At 50.9% G+C, this 15,402-nt stretch overlaps 3 protein-coding genes across 3 annotated transcripts; 1 reads left to right on the plus strand and 2 right to left on the minus strand.

Moving 5' to 3' along the window:
* Window positions 1-1,130: 1,130 nt before the first annotated feature.
* On the plus strand, window positions 1,131-2,731 carry H6S33_012303 (uncharacterized protein; the record flags this gene model as incomplete). The annotated part of the gene is made up of 5 exons (XM_044844106.1): window positions 1,131-1,175; window positions 1,239-1,343; window positions 1,403-1,826; window positions 1,899-2,361; window positions 2,422-2,731. The coding sequence occupies 5 exons, from the start codon at window positions 1,131-1,133 to the stop codon at window positions 2,729-2,731; spliced, it is 1,347 nt and encodes a 448-aa protein (XP_044694952.1).
* Window positions 2,732-2,921: 190 nt separating this feature from the next.
* H6S33_012304 (uncharacterized protein) lies at window positions 2,922-5,081 on the minus strand (the record flags this gene model as incomplete). The annotated part of the gene is made up of 9 exons (XM_044844107.1): window positions 2,922-3,302; window positions 3,366-3,741; window positions 3,822-3,962; window positions 4,097-4,248; window positions 4,310-4,319; window positions 4,391-4,407; window positions 4,472-4,606; window positions 4,691-4,703; window positions 5,035-5,081. The coding sequence occupies 9 exons, from the start codon at window positions 5,079-5,081 to the stop codon at window positions 2,922-2,924; spliced, it is 1,272 nt and encodes a 423-aa protein (XP_044694953.1).
* Window positions 5,082-5,938: 857 nt separating this feature from the next.
* Window positions 5,939-14,977, minus strand: H6S33_012305 (uncharacterized protein; the record flags this gene model as incomplete). The annotated part of the gene is made up of 4 exons (XM_044844108.1): window positions 5,939-7,828; window positions 7,877-8,493; window positions 8,541-14,087; window positions 14,152-14,977. The coding sequence occupies 4 exons, from the start codon at window positions 14,975-14,977 to the stop codon at window positions 5,939-5,941; spliced, it is 8,880 nt and encodes a 2,959-aa protein (XP_044694954.1).
* Window positions 14,978-15,402: the final 425 nt, after the last annotated feature.

Below are 15,402 nucleotides of genomic sequence, written 5' to 3' on the forward strand. Positions count from 1 at the left end.
CGTTAACGGAGCTAGTACCGTAGCCAGGCTGTAGATCGGAAATTTAAATGTATATTAGTGCTGTATTAGTAGGACTTTAATTACGAAACAGCACACTCTAAATAAATGTACGTGTAGCACTTTTGAGGACACCGTGGAGGGTCGCGGGCCGTCTACTACATGTATACTATTCACTCAGTGGACCGAAAGACCATCATCACGCGTTCTTAAACCTCATTCAATAAGAAGGCAAGATAGATCGCCTAGCGTGACGTTTCTCGGAAGATCAAATTTCATTAAACGACCATCTTCCTTACACTCCTTAATCTGGAGAGACCCTCGCTTGTATCACTGAGTTAAGAGGCTAGATCTTTTTCTTGGGGGGCATCATAATCATACGTGAGTTTGGCGAACCTCAATATCGAAATCCGAAATACTAATCAGACTTCATTGGCGGGCCAAAGTTCAGAGTTTCAGCCCTTAGCCACTATTTTCAAATACAGGACAACCTGCCACTCTTTATATCACTTCGGGTTGCAGCTTTCCAGAACCGCCGAGACCGACGAGATAGACCGAGGGTTAGGGTTACCGCTCGCCCTCCCTTGCTACCCAGGTACTCACGATCGAGAACTCAGGAACCAAAAGGCTTACTTTAGGGTGCCGAGACCCGCAAATATAAATGGCGCAAGCGCCATGTCTTTCATTCGGGACAATTATTCCGAATTTTCCGAAGCCTAGGGGGGGCTAGATGAGTCTGATGGGTGATACTTCATGCTCACCGATGGGAGGCAGGCTGCCTTTTTTTTTTTTTTTACCTCCCCATCTCATCGCATCGTAGCTACCCGTTGCCTAACAAACCTCTCTAGAATCGGTTGTATTGTAGGCACTGTGTGGAGAGGCCTGCGAGTAACCGAATACTTAGGCTAAAGTGTAGGGTGGTTTGCTCGCAAGCTGGTTGTTCCTGAATGCTCATTCCTCCGAAGCTCTACCGACCCGCGGGGTATGCGATGACCCCGCATTAGGCAGTGAAGCTATAAAAATACAGTCCATTTACTTGAAGTTGTCGCGATAGTCGTCAATAGCATTTCTTACAATTGAGGGTTTATATTTTATACAACAGAAGCTACAGAACCGAACATAAGTCAGACAATATGGTCAAGATTGTAGCTTTCGAATCACGGGATGTTCGGTTCCCAGTATGTTTTGCCTTCCCAACTAGGATGAGAATATGATATAAGATACTGATGAGATGGAAATAGACATCACTCGATAAAACCGGATCAGATGCCATGAACGATGCTGGAGACTACTCTGCAGCATACTGTATCCTAAAAACCGATGGTCCTTTCGAAGGCCACGGTATGGTGCGTTATTTACCCTTTAAAGCTAAAATTAGCTATATAGCTAACATTTATTGTAAAAGACCTTCACTATCGGCCGCGGAAACGACGTAGTTTGCTCTGCGATCCACCACGTCGCTCAGCGCCTCGTCGGCCACGACTTGTCGGCGCTCACTGCTAACATGGGTCGCACATGGCGTCATCTGGTTGCCGACTCGCAATTGCGATGGATTGGCCCCGAGAAGGGAGTTATCCACCTGGCTCTCGGAGCTGTGGTTAATGCGTTGTGGGATCTGTGGGCTAAGACGGAGGATAAGCCGTTGTGGAAGCTGGTGGCCGATTTCACACCCGAGGAGTTTGTGAGGTGTATTGATTTCAGATATATTACGGATGCAATCACACCGGAGGAGGCAGTGAAGATGTTGACAGAGACACTGGAAGGCAAAGATAGGAGAATTGAAGAGGCGAGTGTGGATAGAGCCGTGCCCGCCTATACTACCAGTGCTGGTAAGTGCTATTTCCGCCTTGTATGTTCCCAAGGGAGTTGAGATCTAACGATCGTGTGTGGGTGAAATATAGGCTGGCTAGGCTACGGCGAAGACAAAATGCGTAGCCTCCTTCAAGAAACTCTCGAACAGGGCTACAAGCACTTCAAGATCAAAGTTGGTGGCTCCGTCGAGGAAGATCGCCGGCGCCTCCGCATTGCCCGTGACATCATTGGCTACGACAGCGGAAACATCCTCATGGTGGATGCAAACCAGGTCTGGTCGGTGCCAGAGGCAATTGAGTACATGAAGCAGCTCGCCGAGTTTCGTCCCTGGTTCATTGAGGAGCCAACTTCACCCGATGACATTCTTGGGCACGCAGCGATCCGCAAGGCCTTGAAACCTTTGGGCGTTGGCGTTGCGACAGGAGAGATGTGCCAGAACCGGGTCATATTTAAGCAGTTGCTGCAGGCACAGGCGATCGATGTATGTCAGATTGATGCATGCAGGATGGGCGGTGTGAATGAGGTGTTGGCAGTGCTGTTGATGGCGAAGAAGTAAGCAATCTACTCCCCTTGCCTCCTTGAGATAAGAAGGGTAAACTAACATAACTGAAGGTTCGGCGTACCAATTGTACCCCACTCCGGTGGTGTCGGGTTACCAGAGTACACCCAGCATCTGTCAACGATTGACTACGTGTGCGTATCAGGCAAGCTGTCACTGCTGGAGTATGTTGACCATCTACATGAGCACTTCTTGCACCCGTCTGTCATCAAGGACGGATACTACACTACACCTAAGGACCCAGGTTATTCGGTGGAGATGAAGAAGGAAAGTATGGAGGAGTTTGGATTCCCCAACGGGACATTCTGGAAGAGTGCGCAAGCAAAGGGTATCTTGAACCATTTGGATGGCGTCAAGATCTAAATCAGAATGTTATTGTAGTTGTAGTAGGGTTAGGGTATGGGTTTTGGGCGAATAATTTCACTTGGGTTCAATGATAGTTTTGAGTTTTTTTGATACAATGTTTTTGGTTGTTAAAATGCTTATAAACACCACAACATCAGCCCATTGAGAATAAAAATATTTATATAGGATCAGTGTCAGTAGTCGCTAGCTAATCCGAATCACTGTCACTGCCGCCATCCTGATCCTTCATCTCATCTTTACCAACATCACCGCCTTCTGCAGCGGCTTTTAGTGCCAACTTCTTAATTCTTTCCCTAGCCTTTTTCTTTGCCTTCTTCTCCCTATTCTTCCTGCTCTTGTCCTCCCTCTCCAATCTCGCCCTCTCCTCGGGCGGAAATCCTGCGAACTTCTTCGTCGCATCGATCTTCCGCTGTCGCTCCTCTTCCGTAGCCTTGATCTTCTGCTGCGCCTTCCTTATCGCGATCCGCGACTTCTTACTAGGCTTCCCGTGCTTCCCATCCGCCCTCGGTTCTGGCGGCTGCGCGCGCATCGTAATAGTTATAACCTTATGCGGGACTTTACAAGCTGGCTATCATTTCCCGCTCGCGCATTAGTAGACCGCCCACAACCACCACATGTCTCAGAAACATACCCAAACAGCCTTCGCGCCGACCCGCACCTCGTCGGCCTCAACAATCATACCACCAGCCAGCAGCACTTGCCGCCGCAGCGCCATGTCGGCTTCACTGAGAACATAGTGCGCGACGGGGCGCTTCTGTGAGTGAGCGAGCGCCTCCCAGAGGTCTTCTTCGCAAGGGGGGGTGGCCTCTTTGAGGGTTACGGTCTGGCGCGGGCCTGAGAAGAGACTGAATTCGAGGTCTGCGTCGGCGGGGTCGTCGGCGGGGTTGGCGGATGGGAGGGGCGCGACGGTGACGAAGTCGAGGTCGAGGTCGAGGGTGTGCGTGTCGGAGGTGGTGGGGGAGTCGGCGGCTGGAGTGAAGTCGTCGAAGAGCTCCGCGCGGCGGACGCTGAGGCCAATTCGTTAGTAGGAGTGCGCACGGGGTGGGCGGGAGTGGGGGCGCTTGGAGAGAGGGGTGGGCAGCAGTACCGTTTAGTTTCTGGGAGGTCAAACATTGCGCGCAGTGCTGTCGATGGCTGGAAGGAGACCGGGGGTGAGGTGCAAGTGTCTTGGGTTGTCTTGGCGCATGAAGTGTCACTCGAGTTTTCGGTGGTCTGGTTGAGGTCTGGACTGTTATGTATAATAGTGAGAGTTATTACTGCAGAAGTTCCAGGGAGCTCCACGGAGGAAGAAGAAGGATGCCTTCTCCCCACCTCCTCGCTCAACCCCGGATGCCCGCAAGGGGGATCTCACCCCGCGCATACGTTACGGCTCGGGGTGGCAGATCTGGGGACAGGCTGGTCGGGCCCGGGATAGATGCGTGCATATGGTGGGAGAAAATTAAGGCTGGAGAAAAGGGGACATAAGTATATAGGTTATGCGCTCTAGTGGGGTGGTGGTGCAATTGCATATCCACCTACTCTAGTTAGTGACCGGTGTGGTAGGTAGGCACTCCTTAAGCTTATTATATTAATTACCGTATGTGCTCTACCAAAGAAACCCAATTCCGCTCCGCTGCACTGCAGCAGGGGAAATAACATGCAGAATATGTACGCTACCTTTCCATGGCTTCAAACTGTTCCAACGTTAGTACTTTTCTTAGATCGATTGCATACATACGAAACATATGCATAATTCACCCTTGCTGCATGCAGCGGATGTGTGTGTATCGAGTAGAGCGCTCTTGGTATATACAAGTATGTATTGCTGATAGCCTGGCCTACATGCGAAATGTACCTGGGGTGGCATAAATTATTCTGATGTTGGTACTGTGCCTAATGAAGTATTGTCAGTTAGTACCTACATAAGTCTCTATCACCATTTGGTACCAGTATACTACTACACCCAGCTGAACTCACCTCGTATACCCCACTGATGTACTTCAATCGCTCTAGAGCGGGCACAGTAGTATTCGGCGACCACTGCTAGAGGCTTTAGCGGAGAGAGAAAAAATGATAGATGAGATGGAGGTAGTTCGATTGGCCACGGAGCTAGATGTCTAGAGTAGGCTACATGTAGGTACACATATGTAGAGTAGAGTACATGCTTCTCTAGTCTTCTTGAATAGATTTAGCTACATAAACATGAAGTCACATCTTCCACATCTCCGGTTACTCTAGCGTCTTTCTCGGATCCAGTTATGCAGACCCCATATCAACTTATTTTGTGTCAAAAACCTGGTTTCCCCCACTCTCTAGCTCACCAATCAAACGCCGCCTCTGCCTCTTCTCGAGAACAGAATGGGTGCATAAAAGCTGTGGAGGTTATTACATGTAGTATACATGTATGTTATGCAAGCGTCTACTCTCGACCAAGAAAGCGTTGACACCGTTGAGATAAACCCGTACCTACCTATAGTGATGAATCATAGAACAAGGCAAAACCTATGCATCCATCGCATAGAAAATTATAACAGCAAGGCAGAAAAAGGCAAAGAAAGCTAAATAACTTGTGTGTGCATCTAACTATCTCCAGAGTAGATATTCCGACCTACATATACATCCGCAACCACACCCATACAGAAAGATAATTCTGCACGCGAGGCTACGTGTTGAAAGTATGTAGGTCTCAGTCTCAGTCTCGGTTTCGGTCAGGTCTCAGTCAATCTAGCACCCCACGTGTTGCGGAAAAAGCAAAGTGGGAAATCCGTCGCTCTGGATGCGGAAAGTGAGAGAAGTCAATTGATCAACAGATGTCAAGGAACCAACCCCCACACGACGGTGAGATTAGGAAATGAAATGTATATCGCCGAAGGAGTACTACATGATGTGATGTGACCCCCAAATATGTTGGATTTTTTGTGTACTTCTATGTATGCAGTTTTTCACCCATAACACAATCGCAAAGCAAGGAGAGAAATAGATATAATGCAATCAACAAAAGGAAAAAACGATAATAAAACCCGCAAGAGAAAGGAAAAAAAAAAGATCCCAAAATCGCTCAAAGGTTGCTCCTGAAACCATATGTAGATAGGAAAGAAAAACCCCAATGAATAAGAAAATAAATAAAACACCCTTAATAAACACCTCCGTATTAACTATAACCAATATGCAAAAAAAAAAAAAAAAAAAAAAAAGGTACAAGTTCAAAATTCTATATCGCCCAAATCAAGTATTCTTCGGAAAAACTCTTCTCGTTCCTCCCTGCTTCCCCAAATCTCCCATCTCCAACCTAGGGGACCCAAACTGCAGCTGCTGCACCCCCGGCTGCACCTCAACTAACTCTCCCGGAATAACAAAGGGCTCATCTCCCAGCCCCATCTCACCGCTGACGCTGCCGCCCGTCAACCTGCGTTTTCGCGCGCTCACTTTTCGGACCTCGCCGATCATCCCGTCAACCCACGCTTGGTCCTGTGGGGAAATAACAGTGTTCTTGCCCTTCGGCCCAGCCAGACCCAACGGTTTGGGTGGTGGTGCCTCCGTTGAGCTGCCAGCTTCGGACGGGTCAAACGCTGACTCGCTAAATGACAAGCGGGACGCAGATCGCCGGAGAGCGCCGTGTGAAGATCCTGGTCGACTCACTGGCGGTGGTGCGCCCTGCCGACTGGGCGGTCGGATTGCTCCTTGCCCCCTGCTTGGTGGTCGAACTGCGGATTGCCCTCTGCTGGGCGGCCGGATTCCGCTGGGCGGTGACATGCCGTTTTGGGGACTAAATGCACACTGTCTTTGGTATGCTAGGGGCTGGAATGGCGTCAAAGTTGGGCGGTCCTTGGTTCCGTCATGACCACCTCGCATGGTAGGCGGGCTATTGACAGTTGCTGGTTGGACGAGAGATGAACTTCGTTCCCGTCCTCGAACACCCAATGATGACCCTGGACGGTTGTTGCCCATTGATGAACTCGGACGATTGCCTAATGATGAACCAGGGCGATTGCCCAATGACGAGCCGGGCCTGACACCCAGTGCCGAGTTTGAGCGGGATCTAAGACCCACCGCTGAAACGGAACGGGAGCGGCCTCCTGGCGGTGAGCCCGACCTGCTTTGGCCTGGAGCGGGACTGTTGCTTCGCAGGGATGATCTGGATCTGGCTGCGTGCAGTGAGTGATGCTGTGCACCACCGCCGAGGTCTTGAATCTCAATGCCACCTCCGGAAACAGTTCGTCTCTTTGATCCGTGGTGTGCGGCGTACTCTTTGAGATACTCAGCCAGGTCGGCCCATCCGCCACCAACACGGACCATAACCCTCTCGCCTCTCTCTCCTACAAGACGAATGTAAAGCTTGATAGGTGCCTGACCGTTATCACGGTGGAGATGGTAAAGTTCGATACCAGCTGAAGCATTAGACACGTGCCTTCTACCACCACGAGGGGCAAATCCGGTAGCATCAGAGACCACGGAGCTGCCGGCGACAGATTTTGGTGCTGGTATACTAGAAGGAGGGAGCTCAAACGGCCTCAAAGGACCTGATCGTTTCGACGCCTCTGTAAGCTTCTGGAGGTTCGAAGCCGTAAGACGAATCGGGGATTTAAGTGAGGTCAAAATATCATTGACCTTATCGTCCAGACTTGGTTGTGGGAACTCCAATTTTGGGGTCATGGTAAACGACTGAGAACCATCTTCATCATCTTGCGGGTTCTTCTGGTACAATTTCCTGCTCCTTTCTGGTGTGACAGTATCAATCTTCGCTGGCCGAGGAATTTGTCTCTTCTGAACGTTTAGCCTTGGCACGCCAATATCCGTAGGAGGAGATGAGTTGCGGTCGGGGGTGAGTTCGTTTGACCGTGCCCATCGCTGCTCGCTAATGACGGATCCCTCATCGTCACTGTCAATCTCCTTGTGTGGACGACGAATGGCCTTAAGTGCAGGCCCTGTCTTTGTTGGAGTTTTTGTCGGAGACCTGGATCCCGTCCTCACTGTGGAACCCGGGGAGATGTAGTGTCCAGTCGAAGAAAGAGATCTTGGCTTTGCCATGTCAAGTGGGGCCTTTCTGATCAGCTTTTGTGATCTTTCGACCTTTATAGGAGCCTTTGGTTCGGGGGTGGTGCTCCGCTTGGCAAACTTATCTGTGTCAATATAATTCTGTAAATCAGAACTCAGGTTACATACCCTATTTTGCGTAGAAGCTTCCCGGTTTCCAAGCCCCAAATCCAAACTGATAGGCCCCACCTTGAATTTGTCGTTGAAGGAGCGTCTTCTAGCGCTTGGGCTATCTTGCACACTCAGTCCTCCTTTCAACATCAGATCGCCTGATTTCCCTGACTTCTTTGAAGGTGTACCAAATGCATGAGTGTCTGACGGAAAACTTCCATCACGGGGCGAGTAAGGCGTCTGGACTTCCGTAATACTATCCAGTCCACCTAACGTCCCTGGCCGCCTCTTGGGCTTTGGTGTAGACGTTGCAACAGGCGCCACTTCAAAATCTGAGATGTCTTCTGCATCGTCATCCTCCGTAGGATAGCCGTTCGCGTCGATTCTCAGATTGGAGGGGGAAGATCCGCCGGCGTACGAACCTGATGGGCTGTCATCTTCGAAAACGGGAGAGTTTGCTACATTATCCCATGTCCCATTGGCAGTTTTGGGTGTGCCTGTATCTTCAAAATCGGACCTATCCCCAGGTGTTGAGGGAGCTATAAGGATACAAGGCAGGCCGTCAAAAGAACTATCCGATAGTTCTTGATCGGAGCTTTGCCTAGTCTGAGGAAGTTCATATTCTCCCGAATCATCTTAGAAAAGTCAGTATACTGCCAACAAGAGGATAAAAAACACTTACCATTGCCATTGAGTGCTTTTTGTAAAGAGAGGTGAGCGGCTAGGTTCTCGACTGCTACCAGATCTTCCTCCAGATCCGAGTATGACTCAGAGATATTTCCCTGTGATTTTGACATATCCGGGGAGATTTCTGGGCTTGTTGATTCTTGTGACCATGGTGTAGGTGGGACTTCCTTATTCGTTTCGGGAGTTTTGTATTTTGTCTGGTGCAGAACAGATGATGATCGTGAAGATATAGGTGTTAAGGTTATAGATGGAGGAACAGATGGCTGGTTTTTCCGTGCTTCCGCATATGCCATATTCTCACTCCCAAGACTCCCGGAGTCCTCATCGGACTCTTTGAAAGGAAGTTTAGTGAGCGAAAGATCTTGGTAATCCTCGGTAATATCATCTCCCGAGAGGAAATCTCTCTCTGAGTTGGGATTACGGTGGTTCGAGAACTGTGCCTGCCTCTGCCTTTCTTCCTCCTCCCTCAACCGCTCCGCCTCAAGCCTATCATTTTCAATTCGCTGCTCCATTGCAAGTCTTTCTGCTTCTTGGGCCGCGAATCGCTCCTGCTCCCGCTTCACCAAAGCCAAGTCTTCTAATCTTTGCCGCTCATCTTCAGCAAGACGTCTTTGGAGATCCATCTCTTCGAAAGTGAGGCCCGATTCATTTTCGGCATGTGCAAAACGCTTCTTTTCTATTTCTTCCTCGTGGGCCCATCTCCTCTCTTGAGCGGCGATCTGCCGGTGGATCTTCTCTTCCTCTTGCGTGGCCTGCTTGTATGCTGCTTCCTCGTTAATCTCCCAACGCCGTTCTTGCTCAAGGGCTTGGAGACGCTCTCGTTCTAGTTCTGCGGCGAGCTTTTTATCCTGCATCTCCTCCTCAGCCTTGAATCTTGCTTCAAACTCGGAAATCATTTTCCTCTGTTCTTTCTCGTCAATGGCTTGTTGTCTCTGGTATTCAGCTTCTGCCTCAAGGGCTACCCGTTTGATCTTAGAAATCAGCTGAAATTGCATTTCATCATCAGAGTCCATTGAATCGTTGAAAGTAGCAAGTTGTCGACGTATATTTTCGTCTTCCTTCTCCCTCTTCCTTTCTGCTTCAGCAATGGCCTCCCGAGCTTCCATCTGTAACTGGGCGTTGAGCTGGCGTTCCGTTTCTGCTTCTGCTTCAATTATTGCCTGCTGCTCAGCCATTTGTCGTTGAATCTGTTCATTGATCCTTCGCTCCTCCTCCTCTATGCGCTCCATATCTTTCTGTTCCTGCTCTCTGACCATTCTTTGAATTTCTTCGTCGCCTATAGCACGCTGCAATTGTCTCTCGAGTTCGGCTTGGATTTCAGTCTCTACTTCAGCCTCAGCAGCCAGACGGACGTCATCTAGGTCTGCGACTCGTTTGTTCTCGGATCTCTGAGCTTCGGCGATTATCTGTGCTTCTGATTTAGCTAATTTATTCTGCTTAGTTTCGGCGGCAAGTCTTACCTGCTCTTCCTGTTGACGCTCAGCCTCCTCAGCAGCTGCGATAGCGGCAATTTGTTCAGATTCGAGCTCAAGACGGGATGCTTCCAGAGCAGCGAGACGTTGAATCTCAGCTTCCTGTTCGACCTTCAATCGATCAAGCTCCAAAGTTATGAGTCGCTCGTTCTCGGCTTCCTGTTCAATGGCCCTGAGACGGTCAACTTCAAGCTTTACCATACGTTGATGTTCTTCCTCCTCTCGCTCAGCACGTTCGGCTTCGATCTTTGCTAGTCGCTCGAGTTCAATTTTGCGCTGATGCGCAACATCTTCCTCGGCAAGTCTGACTGCATCAGCGTGAAACTCGGCGTTCCGTCGAGCTTCTTCCTCAATAGCCTTGCGACGTTCATCTTCAAGTTTGAACACGCGTTGACGTTCTTCTTCCTCCCGTGCAGCGTTTTCGGCCTCGATAACGGCAAGGAGTTCAAGTTCGGCCTGACGTTGGCGCGCAGCTTCTTCTTCGGCAAGTCTTATTGCTTCGGCTTGAAGTGCAGCGTTGATCCGAGCCTCTTCTTGTATGGCCCTCCGGCGGTCATCTTCGAGGGTACGCTCTGCTTCTTGCATCAGGGCGTGGGCAGATGCTTCCTCTGCACGTCTAGCCTCCTCTACGGCTTCAGCTTCTAGGACAGCAAGACGTTGGATCTCAGTTTGTCGCTCCTCTTCAGCAATATGTGCAGCTTCAATCTCGGTGAGGCGCTCGAGCTCTTCTTGGCGCTGTTTTTCTGCTTCCTCTTCAGCCTTGAGGCGGGCAGATTCCTCTTCAAGGACCCGTAGACGCTCAGCCTTTTCCTCAGCTTCAGCCTCTAACCTTGCAATCTCAAGGGCTGCAGCTCTTTCCTCTTCTTGACGTTGACGTTCTGCTTCCTCTTCAGCCCTGATGCGCTCGGCCTCAATCGCAGCGAGTCTCTCAACCTCTGCTTGTCTCTCTCGCTCGGCTTCCTCCTCGGCGAGTCCTGCCTCGAGCCTGGCAGCTTCTTCGGCGGCAAGTTGCTCAATCTCCGCCTGTCGTCGCTGCTCTTCTTCGGCTGCCAGACGGGCCATTGCAACGGCCGCAACTCTCTGAACTTCTATTTGACGTTTTGCCTCTAATTCCTCCTTAGCGAGTCTCAGACGCTCTGCTGCGACATCGGCCTCGGCTTGACGTTTTCGCTCCTCTTCCTCGAAGTGGAGTCTTTGGCGCTCTTCTTCGGCAGCGAATCTTTCGGCCTCTACCTGTCGTTCGCGCTCCTCCTCCTCGAAGATTAGTCGTAGGCGTTCATCTTCGGCTTCTTCCTCTCCCTTGATACGGGTAGCTTCAATGGCGGCGAGTCTTTCGTCTTCTTCTTCAATGAGTCGTAGACGTTCAGCCTCAGCTTCCTCTTCAGCTTCAAGACAAGCAGCCTCAATGGAAGCGAGTCTTTCACGTTCCTCTTCCTCTTGAATCATTTTAAAGTGTTCGGCTTCTTCCTTGGCCTCGATACGTGCCGCTTCAAGAGCAGCAAGTCTCTCAGCTTCGGCTTCCTCTTGAATCATTCTAAAGCATTCGGCTTCTTCCTCGGCTTCGATACGTGCCGCTTCAGCAGCAGCTAGCCTCTCAGCTTCGGCTTGCTCTTCAGCTTCGACGTGAGCAGCTTCTTCAGCGGCCAGTCTGTCACGTTCTTTTTCTTCTGCAATCAATCGCAGGATCTTGGCTTCAGCGTCCTTCTCAGCCTGTAGTCGTGCAGCTTCTTCCACGGCAGCGAGTCTTTCAGACTCAGCTTGCCGTTCCAGCGCTGCCTCCTCTTCAGCGAGTCTTTGACGCTCAGCTTCGGCTTCGGCTTCAGCTGCGAGTCTATCCATCTCCGCGCGGCGTTCACGTTCTGCCTCTTCTTCGGCTTTAACTCGCATAGCTTCGGCGACAGCAAGCCTTTCAACCTCTGCTATACGTTCCTGCTCAAGTAGCGCTTGCTTTTCGGCTTCAAACAGTCTGCTTCGTTCCTCCTCTTCTTCCGCCATTTGTTGACGAGCTTGTTCTGCAATGATCGATGCCTCCTGAGCGAGGAGTCTCTGGTGCTCTGCATCGGTAGCGAGATTAACTGCCTCAAGTGCAGATACCCGTTCAATCGACGCCCGTCTTAGACGCTCTTCCTCCTCTTCCTCTTCAATCTTAAGACGGAGTTCTTCCTGTGCCAATCGCTCCTGTTCTTCTTCCCGTGCCTTCCTTTCCCGCGCTTCCTCTTCTATCATTCGCTTGCGCTCGGCTTCCGCAACCTTTTTCCTTTCCTCCACTTCTCTGGCCGCCCGCTCTACTTCTCTGAGTCGTTCTGCCTCCGCTAGCTTCATCTTGACCGCATTTATCTTCTCGGTGCGTTCCCTCTCTGCCTCTTCCAGCTTTGACAATCGTTCGGTTTCTGCGTTGACCGCCTCGATCATTTCCCGCTCTTCCTCCTCCTTCTTTCGCGCCTCCTCCTTCTTGGCCTGCTCCTCCTTCTTTGCGCGACTTTTCTTACTTTCTGCCTTTGGAGATTTGAAGAATGAGCGTGCAGCGGCAAGGATATTGACTTTGGGCTTGGGAGTGGTCTTTTTGACCTCCTTTGCCTCCTCCTGTGTATTCTCGGCTTCCGCGCGTTTTGGTGTTTCAGGAGACGGTGGTTCGCGGCGGGCAGTTGCTGCAAAAACTTGTGCTGTTGGCGGAAGTTTCGGGACCGGCATACACGGCATTGAGGGCTGTCTCCGGAGGAGTGGCGGGCCGTGTTGGAATGCGGCCATGAGAGCTGGTGTAGTCATTGGGGTATGGAAGGGAGTTGAAGATTGGCGCCGGAGTGGCGGTTGGTCTCCGAACATGAGAGATGCTGGGAACTGGATTGTAGGAGTTGCGGATCCTCGGCGCGAAGAGGAGGCCTCTGAATCCGGTTGTGGGGGGAATGGAACCCTCGGCGTCGGCATAGGTGTGTGGAATTGTGTGGGTGTTATGGAGCCATCAGAGTCTGAGGTTGTTGCCTGGTTTAGTGCGGTGATAATTCCAGGTGTGGGCATGGGAGTGTAGTAGTCTGTTGCTGTGGAGCCCTTTCGGAGCTGATCGTGATCCTGCATAATGCCCGGTGTGGGCATGGGTGTGTGGAAGGCTGTTGATGCCTCGGGTTGGGCGTTGTTTCCGAGTGATAGCTCGTGGTCTAGCGCTGGGAATGCATCGATAGAGCTACTTCCACCCCCATCTATCCGAAGGCCTCTCCTTGATCTCTCAAACACGTCGGCATGACGCACATCTTCCGCCTCACTATCAGAATTATCCCTAGAGAACAATCTATCCTTCTCTACGCCCTCGAGTCTCATTAATAACTCATCCATCTCTCTGGGCTCATAGTCGTTCTCGTCACCACTTGCGTCCTCATCGTAATTATCTCCGACAAGTTCGATATTCTCTGTGACATCCTCATTTGCCTCCATTGCTTCCCGGAGACCTCGCTCTGTCTCTTCGGCACGCTCCATGACGCTCTCTGCCACGCACTCGGCGCCCCTTGCTTCCTCCGCGTACCTCTCCTGCTCTTCAACGAGTCTATTTCTTTCCATCTCTCGTAACAGCTCTTCCCTCTTTGTTTCCCTCTGTCGCAGCTCTTCCAGCCTTAACTTCCCGGCAATGACAACCCGTTCACCGTCCATCTCCCACGCACCCACCCGTTCCTCAACGTCCTCTAACTCCGTGATCCACAGGTCCGGCAAAACGTCTTCGCGGCCCTCCAGTGCATCCAGCATAGTATCCATCAGTCTGCCGGCTGTCGCGACCTTTGCTGTAATAGTTTCCTGCATTAGTCCGAATGTCGATTCTTCCAGCCCGCGCCACTCGTCATCGGATGTGTCCTGAGAAGGCGCTATGCTAGGGTGGTTGATCGCCGCGTATCCAGCGTCGAGCGAGTCTTTTGCGATCTGGAGCCATCGCAGGAAAACAGGTACAAGTCGGAGGACCGCAAGTCGGACCGCCCAGACGGAGAGCAATTTTGTGAGGCGATGTAGAGGCGGGAGGAGTTGTAATGTTATGGCTGTGATGATGGCCGAGGAATCGGTAAGTGGGTTGGATATTCCGGTGCGATATGCTGACGCGATGGGTTAATTAATTAGATCAAGAGCGATATATGAGGGTTTACAGGGGTAATTTACCAAGGACTTTGCTCTTGAGGGCTTCAACGTCAAGCTCTTCGATCTCGGATTTGATTTGTTCAATCCTTTCGAGATACTGCTCGATCGTAGTTTTTTTCAGCGAGCCGCAGTACTCGCTCTCGTCAATTTCCTCCTCATCCTCCTCGTCCGTGGACTCTCCGTCGTACTCGTCATAAAGTGGCCTGTTACCCTTTGAGGGTGTCACAGCTGTACCCGCCCGTTGCTTCTGCAGATTCAACTGATATGGCGTGGGCGGTTTTGAGTTCCTCTTTTTTATCAACAGGTTCCTCGCTTCCTCCTCTTCCGAATCCTCGCCTTCCTCATCCTCCTCCGCAATGGATCCCATCTCGGTTCCGACACTTATTATACTGACTTTCCTTCGTTTCTTGGGCCGCGGCGGTAGATATCCATCGCCGGCGTCCCGACCCTTTGATCGTCTCCATTGCACATTCCAGCCCTCGACCTCGCGCAGCCATTCCCCGACTCTCACGATACCCTCCGCGGCGCGAATACTCCATTCTTTTTCTGCGGGTGTGAAGCCGAATTCTGGGTCATTTGAGAGCCGAGCGATCGTGGCCGGGGTTAGGCGAGATAGCAGCGGGTCGTTGGCGAGGAGGCTTTGTATCCGTGTCTGCCGGGATGTGCGGGTCGGCGATCCGGCGGGACTAGAGATGTTGCTACGGGCCGGCGATGTTAGGGTTGACCGAGGGGGGCGGTAGTAGTGGCTTTGGATAGGGAGAGTTTGAAGGATTGGGGTTTCTGGGGGCGACATAAGGGTTTGTGAAGTGAGTGGAGAGGGGTTGGAGGGGCGAAAGAGAGACGTCATTATGGAGGTAAGTGATAGTGAAACCGATAGTGATAGTGATAGGGACGAGCTGTGCACAGGTAGGGAATTGTTATCTCTCTCGGAGGTGACGGACGTTACGATGAAGACTGGTCTGGTCTGGGGGGAGAAGATTCAGATTATTGTAGAGTACACGGGCCTCTCAAGGAATGCTCAGTAGCACAATTCGTATTGTATAACTTGATTGAAAGACTGATTGGGCTGGACTGACTGACTGACTGAATGCTTGATGATGTATGTCTGTCTGTCTGCCTGTCCGCCTGCCTGTATGTATGTCCGTGATATCTGCCAGTGTATATGCAGCGGCTCGAACAAGGCAATAAAAATAAAATAAAAAACTATCGCAAATAGATAAATGAAAGAAAAAAAGACAGCCCTCCTTACTCCTGAAATAACACACGAACTTA

Source organism: Morchella sextelata (genome assembly GCF_020137385.1).
Source record: "Morchella sextelata strain SCLS chromosome Unknown scls_8, whole genome shotgun sequence".
In the NCBI taxonomy this organism is placed as follows: Eukaryota; Fungi; Ascomycota; class Pezizomycetes; order Pezizales; family Morchellaceae; genus Morchella; species Morchella sextelata.